The sequence below is a fragment of the Nerophis lumbriciformis genome, linkage group LG26 (assembly GCF_033978685.3).
Source record: "Nerophis lumbriciformis linkage group LG26, RoL_Nlum_v2.1, whole genome shotgun sequence".
NCBI classification, from domain to species: Eukaryota; Metazoa; Chordata; class Actinopteri; order Syngnathiformes; family Syngnathidae; genus Nerophis; species Nerophis lumbriciformis.
Genome location: NC_084573.2, coordinates 7,747,531 through 7,757,500, shown reverse-complemented (window position 1 = coordinate 7,757,500; position 9,970 = coordinate 7,747,531). Strand labels below are relative to the sequence as shown.

The following is a 9,970-nucleotide window of genomic DNA, read 5'->3' as shown; positions in this document are numbered from 1 at the left end:
CCTACGCTCTCCCAAGCCTGGCCAGGGGAAGTCGCGAGGCAAACTGGAAATCTGTGTTTGTAGCTCCTCAAAACGAGACCGCACTTGTCCTTGTTGGTACCGACAGGACAACTGGTTGCCCACGACCGTCTGTAGTAGCCTGATGTACGACAAACAAAAACTTCACAAGTCTTCACAAATGCTTGCTGAGGAGCAGGAGATGGAGCAAGTGCTCTTTGGGTTCCTGATCTTAATTCAAACCACAACCCAGATAAAATGCCCTCAACTTCAAAAGCGTATTATGCGGTGGTGGACTATTTGATCGTGCATCCGAGTAGCTTCAGATAATGACAGGGTCTTTGTGTACCTGCTCCTCTCATCCGCTGCCTGCATGATGGTCCGCCACTGCTCCTCCACCTTTTTGAGCTTTGTTTGGACCTCCAGCCTACTGTCCTCCTCCAAGTCCCTGTGTTCATACAGATTCTGCACACGCCTCTTCAGCTCCATCACACGAGTCTCTCCACTGGACTTGGAGTTCAAGATGGTCTGAAGACAAACACTTACAACATTAGATGTGCTGTATCTGAGGTGTATTTCAAAGATAATCTATAAGACTGACAACTAAAACAAATATGATGGAGCAAAAAAACTCACCTGTGCCGTATTCAGACGGTCCTCTATCTGGACCTGGCTGCCTAAAGTGTCTGTCCCGGTGGTCTCAAGCTGTGCCTGCAACTCCTCCAACCAGGTGTCAGTGCGAGCTGCCTGGCTAAAGAAGGCTTGCAGCTCCCTCGAGAGCGAGTACAGAACCTCTGCTTTCTTCAGTGAGTTCTCAGCATCGTGGAGCAGCGTCCTCCACTGCTCCTCCAAGTCTCTGACAGCTTGTTGAGACTCCCGCTTGACAGCATCCTCCACGTCCTCGTGGTCACAGAGACTGTGGCTTTGTCTTTTCAGCTCGGCCAGCTCAGAGTCTCTGTTGGGTTTGGAGCTCAGGATGGCCTGGATACAAACAACAGATACATTCAAAGAGGATCATCCACTAACCTTTGTGGAATTAAGAGGCAGTATCCAAAACATAATTGTTTAAAGGGGAACATTATCACCAGACCTATGTAAGCGTCAATATATACCTTGATGTTGCAGAAAAAAGACCATATATTTTTTTAACCGATTTCCAAACTCTAAATGGGTGAATTTTGGCGAATTAAACGCCTTTCTATTATTCGCTCTCGGAGCGATCGGGAAGCAATCCGCCATTATCTCAAACACATTACAAACACAGAGTCAAATCAGCTCTGTTATTTTCCGTTTTTTCGACTGTTTTCCGTACCTTGGAGACATCATGCCTCGTCGGTGTGTTGTCAGCGGGTGTAACAACACGAACAGGGACGGATTCAAGTTGCACCAGTGGCCCAAAGATGCGAAAGTGGCAAGAAATTGGACGTTTGTTCCGCACACTTTACCGACGAAAGCTATGCTACGACAGAGATGGCAAGAATGTGTGGATATCCTGCGACACTCAAAGCAGATGCATTTCCAACGATAAAGTCAAAGAAATCTGCCGCCAGACCCCCATTGAATCTGCCGGAGTGTGTGAGCAATTCAGGGACAAAGGACCTCGGTAGCACGGCAAGCAATGGCGGCAGTTTGTTCCCGCAGACGAGCGAGCTAAACCCCCTGGATGTCTTGGTTCACACCGTCCCTTATGCCACCGAAGATGATCAAGAGAAGAATATCGACCCTAGCTTCCCTGGCCTGCTGACATCAATTCCAAAACTGGACAGATCAGCTTTCAGGAAAAGAGCGCGGATGAGGGTATGTCTACAGAATATATTAATTGATGAAAATTGGGCTGTTTGCACTCTCAAAGTGCATGTTGTTGCCAAATGTATTTCATATGCTGTAAACCTAGTTCATAGTTGTTAGTTTCCTTTAATGCCAAACAAACACATACCAATCGTTTCTTAGAAGGCGATCACCGAATTCGTCTTCGCTTTCTCCCGTGTCGCTGGCTGTTGTGTCGTTTTCGTCGGTTTCGCTTGCATATGGTTCAAACCGATATGGCTCAATAGCTTCAGTTTCTTCTATAATTTCGTTTTCGCTACCTGCCTCCACACTACAACCATCCGTTTCAATACATGCGTAATCTGTTGAATCGCTTAAGCCGCTGAAATCCGAGTCTGAATCCGAGCTAATGTCGCTATAGCTTGCTGTTCTATGCCCCATGTTTGCTTGAGTTGGCATCACTATGTGACGTCACAGGAAAATGGACAGATGTATATAACAATGGTTAAAATCAGGCACTTTGAAGCTTTTTTTTAGGGATATTGCGTGATGGGTAAAATTTTGAAAAAAACTTTGAAATATAAAATAAGCCACTGGGAACTGATTTTTAATGGTTTTAACCCTTCTGAAATTGTGATAATGTTCCCCTTTAAAACATGATGTGTATATAATAATAATAATAATAACTGGGATTTATATAGCGCTTTTCTAAGTACCCAAAGTCGCTTTACATGTAGAACCCATCAATCATTCACACCTGGTGTTGGTAAGCTACTTTCATAGCCACAGCTGCCCTGGGGTAGACTGACGGAAGCGTGGCTGCAATTTGCGCCAACGGCCCCTCCGACCACCACCTATCACTCATCATTCAATTCACCGGTGTGAGTGGCACCGGGGGCAAAGGGTGAAGTGTCCCGCCCAAGGACACAACGGCAGCGATTTTTTTGGATGGTAAGAGGCGGGGAGCGAACCTGCAACCCTCAGGTTTCTGGCACGGTTGCTCTACCCACTTCGCCATGCCGCCCCTAATATATATATATTAGTATGTCAGTGTGTAGTGTGGTGCTGATCAAAGTGTTTTTGGCCTTGCTACTGAGGGTGGCCATAGTTATTTCTTAACTGACCTGTGCAGTGTTTATGGTCACTTCATGATCTTTATGACAATTGAGGGAATTGAGGCTCAGTTGCTGTTCTTCCAGCCAGGTATGGACTTCTTCCCTGGCCTCTTTGTGCTCCCTCAGTTGGCACTTTAGAGCACTCTGCTTCTCCAACACATTCAGCGTCGCTTTGGCACTCTGGAGGACGGTGGTCCACTGGTCCTGTGTGTCCCGTGCGATCCGCTCAAGATCCGCTTTTTGGTGCTGCTCGAGTTCCTCTGCACATAAACTCTGGTAGCGTCTCTTCATCTCTTGAAGTTTAATATCCCCCTCAGACTTGCAGCCCATGATGGTCTGGGGAGACAAGATGACCATCATGTAGAATTTGACCATTGTTCTTTACACAACATAAACCTCTTGATGTTCCGGATGTGTTGCCTCACCTGTGCGGCGTGTAGTCTTCCCTGTTCTGTTGATTGACTGGTTAGAGAATCCAGCTGTTGCTGGAGGTCTGAGAGCCAGTGGTTGGTTTCCTGATGGAGGCTTTTGAATTCTGTCAGCTAAAACAGAACAATTGCATGTTGAGGTCCAGAACGACATTCAGGAAAGTCATCACAAATTCAGAATGATCTCACGAGCCAATGATAAAGCTTTGTCACCTGCAAAACTCTCCTCTCCATCTCTTGGTTCATTTGAGCTCCTATATCCTCTCTCAGCTTTCTGGCGACCTGCAGAACCTCCCTCCACTGCTCCTCCGTGTCTTGGACCGTCTGCTGGACTTGACACTTTCTGCCCTCCTCTACGTCCTGACGGTCACAAAGACTCTGGCCCCGCCTCCTCAGGTTGTTCACCTGGCAGTCACCGTCAGGTTTGGACTGCAGAACATCCTGGAAACCAAGTGAAAGTAAATGGATCCTGTCTTGTGTGAAACAGGTGTTTGATCAATTCCTATCATAAAGATTATGAAGTAGGTGTGGTCAAAAGGCACCATGGATTTCATTATATGGTAACCAGTGTTTCCCCCAGAATATTTGTTAGTTCGCCCGGGACAGGCGGATGGATGGGGAAGGGGCTGGGTGGGTGTATGGAACAGTGTAATTTGGCCTGTCGCCACCATCACGTCGCCATCTCATCGCTGCCTGGGGGCGCAATAGACTACAGACTGTGGTGAAGTAGGCCGGCTTCGTCGCGTGAAAAAGCCTACAATTTTTGGTTGTGTTTCCCGCTCCGTATGCTGAATGGCAATATACGATATAAATCTCGATATTTTTTCCGTAAAGTAAAAACAAAAGACAAAACAGTCCTAGTTACCTGAGATACTAAATATGTCATTATTTTGACTTAGTAAATATTGACTTCCTAAGACAAAATAATAATAATGACTTATTGTAAATGAGCGTTTGCAATAAGCGTTTGAAAAAGAGTTAAAAGTGGGGCCACGTGCTGACATATGCTCAACTCATCATGCTTAATTTATTACAGCATTTGGGAAGCCTGTAGTTGATTTTTATTATGTAAATGTTATATTTTTATCAACATGTGATAGCAGGGACCCTGCCATTCAAAACTAGGCTGCTACATTACTAATGATTAATGTAACTATAGCTGGAAAAATAGTACAATAGCAATAGGAGAGACTAATCATACCTGAACACCATGGAGTTCATGTAGGCTTTATGATGCAGTTACATTATTATATCAACATCAGAAACAGAAACTCTTCATTTAACATAATATGCTTTTTTGCTGCTTCAACATAGAAAAAGGTAAAGTGAAATAACTTAGTTGTTAACTGTAGGTCAATAATGCTTGTCTTTCTCTCAGACAGACAGGGCTTTGCTGTCCGTAACACACACACGCACAAAAAAAAAATATATACCGTATTTTTCGGACTGTAAGTCGCAGTTTTTTTCATAGTTTGGCCGGGCTCCAGTGCGACTTATATATGTTTTTTTCCTTCTTTATTATGCATTTTTGGCAGGTGCGACTTATACTCCGGTGCGACTTATACTCCGAAAAATACGGTATATATATATATATATTTTTTTAAGACTTTAGTTTAGGCGGCGGCTCTTTGTTGTTAAGGCGGCCGACTTAACAAAGCGCTGCGGGAAACCCTGGTAACATTCTGGAAGTTTCCATCCAGCTGCTTTTTAGTAGACCAACCATCTACCAGTTTACGTTGAAACAAACCTGGACTGTGCGACATCTCTCTTCAGGTGGAGCGTGGACGCTGACGGATTGCAGCTTCTTCTCCTGCTCCCTCACCCATGACTGCGTGGTTTTACTCTGAGTCTCAAAGTCGTCAGCGAAACCTCGCAATTCGGCCTCTTTGCACGTCTGCAGGACGGACCTCCACTGCTGCTCCAGGTCTAACACCAACTGTGTCACCTCGGGCCTTCTGCTCGCATCCAGGTTCTCCTCTTCCTTCTTCAAGTCCAAAACTTTTGATTGGCCCTCATGTTCGGAAGCCATAACAGCCTACAAGTTTGGAGGGTTATTTTAACAAGGAGTCAAAACAATAAAAGAATAAAGGCCTGATCTACTTGGATTCAAATACCACGCGTGTTGCGTGCGATCTACTAAGACTGCGTGCGCAACTGAAAAGTGAGGAAGACCTTATTTAAATGAATTTTTTGCATGTACTATGCGGCTTACACCATGGATATACTCATTTACTGCACATTCATGTAATCATGCTCTTACCTGTGACAACAACCAGCAGACGTGTACCACTTTTGTGGGCATTTTAGAAGCAGTCCTGTGGGGCATCTACAATTAAACCACTTTATTTTTGTTTTTAGCGCGCTGAAGTTGCGCTCTTGGGAGTGGCTGGCACTAAATGCGAGTCGAGACACAAAAATATATTTTTTCCGCAGAGTACATGTTATTAATATATCGTCTATATAAAAAATAAACACCAAAATGCATCAATTTCATTTGTTTTAATCAGCCCCTTAAGTCATCCAGCAGCTATAAAATTATAAAATGATATTGCTGAATCGACATTTATCTCATTTTTGACGGTCCCTATGTGTTGACAAGCATACGTAGCCATGTGTGTAACTGTCAGTTTGCATGTATTTTTCAGACGTGCTAAGTAAAGAAGCAAAATAGTGCTCTCGTTCGAGTTTAGGTCATGATAAATCACCCTGTGTGCAAAATAACATATCTACGTCTTCTCCTCCCAGTGTTGAGGGTGTTCCTGATGATCAGTATATATTTTGCATATTCGTGAAGACAGACACACTAAATGGATTGCGGTCAACTATTCTGCTCACTAAAGAGACACAATCTTAGTAGATCAGCTTTGTGTGCTATCAAGTTTGCGTGTGCTTTAATACACACAAACCTTGAGTAGATCAGGCCCTATGTGCGCATAAAACGAATATGTCAACACACCTGTGTAACTTGCAGTCTTTCCTGGAGCAGCATGTGACTTCCAAGCGACAGCAGCTTGTGCCTCTGCTCCCTGATCCAAGACTGGGTGGCCTCGATGCGACTTCGGAGTGCAGCAACCTCCTTGTCGGCAGCGGCTGCGGTCTCCATCTCCTCAGCAGCCTTCGTTACCGTCTGCCACTGCTCTTCTCTTAGTCTTATTGTGTCCTGGATCTCCTTTCGAAAGCCTTCATCCAAGTCCACACTGTTGCACAGACTCTCGCCCTGCTCCTTAAGGTTCTGGAGCTTAGACCCTAAGTCTGTTTTAGTGAGCAGAATGTCCTGAAACCAACACAAAACATGCAAGACATGGAGATGTTATTGTCATTATGTAATTGCCATCCATCCATCCATCTTCTTCCGCTTATCCGAGGTCGGGTCGCGGGGGCAGCAGCCTAAGCAGGGAAGCCCAGACTTCCCTCTCCCCAGCCACTTCCTCCAGCTCCTCCCGGGGGATCCCGAGGCGTTCCCAGGCCAGCCGGGAGAGATAGTCTTCCCAACGTGTCCTGGGTCTTCCCCGTGGCCTCCTACCGGTCGGACGTGCCCGAAACACCTCCCTAGGGAGGCGTTCGGGTGGCATCCTGACCAGATGCCCGAACCACCTCATCTGGCTCCTCTCGGTGTGGAGGAGCAGCGGCTTTACTTTGAGCTCCCCCCGGATGACAGAGCTTCTCACCCTATCTCTAAGGGAGAGCCCCGCCACCCGGCCGAGGAAACTCATTTCGGCCGCTTGTACCCGTGATCTTGTCCTTTCAGTCATGACCCAAAGCTCATGACCATAGGTGAGGTTGGGAACGTAGATCGACCGGTAAATCGAGAGCTTTGCCTTCCGGCTCAGCTCCTTCTTCACCACAACGGATCGATACAGCGTCCGCATTACTGAAGACACCGCACCAATCCGCCTGTCGATCTCACGATCCACTCTTCCCTCACTCGTGAACAAGACTGCGAGGTACTTGAACTCCTCCACTTGGGGCAATATCTCCTCCCCAACCCGGCCGGAGATGGCACTCCACCCTTTTCCGGGCGAGAACCATGGACTCGGACTTGGAGGTGCTGATTCCCATCCCAGTCGCTTCAAACTCGGCTGCGAACCGATCCAGTGAGAGTTGAAGATCTTGCTAAATTAATATTAGTTTGATATTTGCCATATTTAGGACAAGGCTCACTTAAAGAGTCAACAACACACCAAGATGTCCATCGAGGATTTCAACTCACATGCCGCTTTTCATCCGTGCAACCTCCAGGAGACTGAATGTCCTCAGCAGAGTCGCTGATCCAGGACTGCAAGCTGTCACTCTGGACTCTGAAAGCATCCAATTCTTGGCGTAGGTGAGCCTGCTTCTCCGACTCGTTTAAAGTATCTTCAGCAGCCTGGAGGACGGCTTGCCATTCGTCCTCCACGTCTCGAAGCGTCTGCTGGACTTGCTGTTTCTCGCTCTGCTCCAACTGCTCCTGCTCGCAAAGACTCTGGCTCAGGCATCGCAGCTGGTTCACCTTGGAGTCTCCCTCTGGTTTTGTGCTCAGAAGAGCCTGATGGCCCAAAGGAGAATTGTTCTGTTAAGCTTACTTGTAATTACACTGAACAAAAACATAAACGAAACACTTTTGTTTTTGCTTCCATTTTTCATGAGTTGAAATCAAAAGTCTGAAACTTTGACCATATACACAAAAGACCTATTCCTATGCCGATCCACTGCATCCCAAACATGCTCAATGGGTGACATGTCCGGTGAGTATGCTGGCCATGAAATTAATGACTTACTGTAAATGAGCGTTTGCAATAAGCGTTTGAAAAAGAGTTAAAAGTGGGGCCACATGCTGACATATGCTCAACTCATCATGCTTAATTTATTACAGCATTTGGGAAGCCTGTAGTTGATTTTTATTATGTAAATGTTATATTTTTATCAACATGTGATAGCAGGGACCCTGCCATTCAAAACTAGGCTGCTACATTACTAATGATTAATGCAACTATAGCTGAAAAAATAGTACAATAGCAATAGGAGAGACTACACACACACACACACACACACACACACACACACACACACACACACACACACACACACACACACACACACACACACACACATACACACACGCAAAATGAGCTATCGCTACGCTAAAAGCTAATTAGCCTTCACCTCAAGCCAGGACTGTGAGCGAGCTGAGCTGCAGTTTTAAGTTTCTAGAAGGTCAACGGGCTCATAGTGATGTTACTAGTAGTTGACTGGGAGGTGTTTATTATCATTTGGGAAGAGTCCGCTGCCTTATGCTCACCTGCTAAACACCTATCTGCTCGACGCTGAAGCGCTGACTACATGCGCTCTGAATACGCACTGCTGATTGGCTGTTACCGCTCTGAATACGCACTGCTGATTGGCTGTTACCGCTTTGTGTGTACCAATCTGATGGTTGTGTGGGTGGGACAATGCTGGGTGCTGAGACAGAGGCAGAAGAAGCAAAGCAGCTTGTTAAGACTAGCTTAGAAACTCGTTCGGTACACCTCCAAACCGAACCGAAACCCCCGTACCGAAACGGTTCAATACAAAACACGTACCGTTACACCCCTAATTATCACACAACTCTTATGCTTAAGGGCCATTTCTATAGTTATTATCAATTGTGCTGAAGTTGTTATTTTTCTATCTGTGCAAAGCCAGTCTCGTATCAGTGTTTGTTTCCAGAATAAGCCTGCTGACTGCCAAGGCCGAACATCGAGTACCGTAACGCAGACAGAGCAGAGACAGGGCGATATCACGAGTATCAACACATTTGCATTCCATTAATAGTCATATATGGTGTCTAACTGGAGCGGTCGAGATTACCCCCTTCCCTCAGCGACAGCTTCAGTGATGTAACCAGGGACCTCCCAAATAAATAGAGGAAGCACGTGGGCTGAACTTCAAAGTGTAGTTTGGATCTGTAACTAGAGTACAGCCCAAATAACGTCTCTCCTCAATTGAGCAAAATTTTACTCTGTCTCTGCGTGATTCCTTGCTTCTCGTCTGTTTAATAGATGTCATCAGTGTTTGAACCTGACAGACACGAAGCGCAAACACTAATTAGTTCAACAATATTTCCTCTGACCTTTGCTTGGTGGCTCATCTCCTTGCACTGCTTGTCTCCATCTGCTAAGGTAAAAGGCTGTAGGAGGTCTTTAAACCAGCCTTTGGTCCTCTCAGCCTGGCTCATAAACTGCTCCAGTCCCCCCTCCAAGATGTCGTGGGCCTCCGCCTGTGTCTGCAGCCTGGCTTCCAGCTTTCGGTAGCGCTGCACTAGGTCGTCGCTGTCCTTCACGAGCGGGTCAGCTTTTATGCCCTGGCGGCGCACTGAAGCAAGGAGCTCAATGACGGCGTCCGCTCTTTGGCTGCCAAACGGGAGCAGACAAAATATGACACTTTTCACATGAGGGCTTTGAACGCTTAACATTCCATTCAAACTCGATCGTCGGAAACACTTGACTTGCAGGTCTAAATAGATCAAAAGTGAGATCATAGACAGAAAGGCAATGATGTTATGACATCGCCTCAGAGCACTGACTGAGCGCCCAATCAGAATGCTCAGGTGCCATTGCTGTGGTGATTACAACCAGAGGTGGGTAGTAACGCTTTACTCCGTTACATGTACTTAAGTAACTTTTTGGATAATGTGTACTTGTCAGA

The 9,970-nt window shown here is 46.1% G+C and overlaps 1 protein-coding gene across 1 annotated transcript in view; it reads right to left on the bottom strand.

Moving 5' to 3' along the window:
* The window catches only part of syne2b (spectrin repeat containing, nuclear envelope 2b), a 296,242-nt gene that overhangs the window by 202,938 nt on the left and 83,334 nt on the right, over positions 1 to 9,970 (bottom strand). Inside the window, exons 39-48 of the mRNA XM_072916123.1 lie at positions 9,396 to 9,675; positions 7,518 to 7,832; positions 6,264 to 6,581; positions 5,055 to 5,342; positions 3,521 to 3,748; positions 3,305 to 3,421; positions 2,889 to 3,215; positions 634 to 978; positions 347 to 525; positions 1 to 139 (exon numbers count right to left, since the gene is read on the bottom strand). The exon at positions 1 to 139 is cut by the window's left edge and continues 78 nt beyond it. Coding sequence (XP_072772224.1) covers positions 1 to 139; positions 347 to 525; positions 634 to 978; positions 2,889 to 3,215; positions 3,305 to 3,421; positions 3,521 to 3,748; positions 5,055 to 5,342; positions 6,264 to 6,581; positions 7,518 to 7,832; positions 9,396 to 9,675 — 2,536 coding nt within the window. The remainder of the gene's footprint in view (positions 140 to 346; positions 526 to 633; positions 979 to 2,888; positions 3,216 to 3,304; positions 3,422 to 3,520; positions 3,749 to 5,054; positions 5,343 to 6,263; positions 6,582 to 7,517; positions 7,833 to 9,395; positions 9,676 to 9,970) is intronic.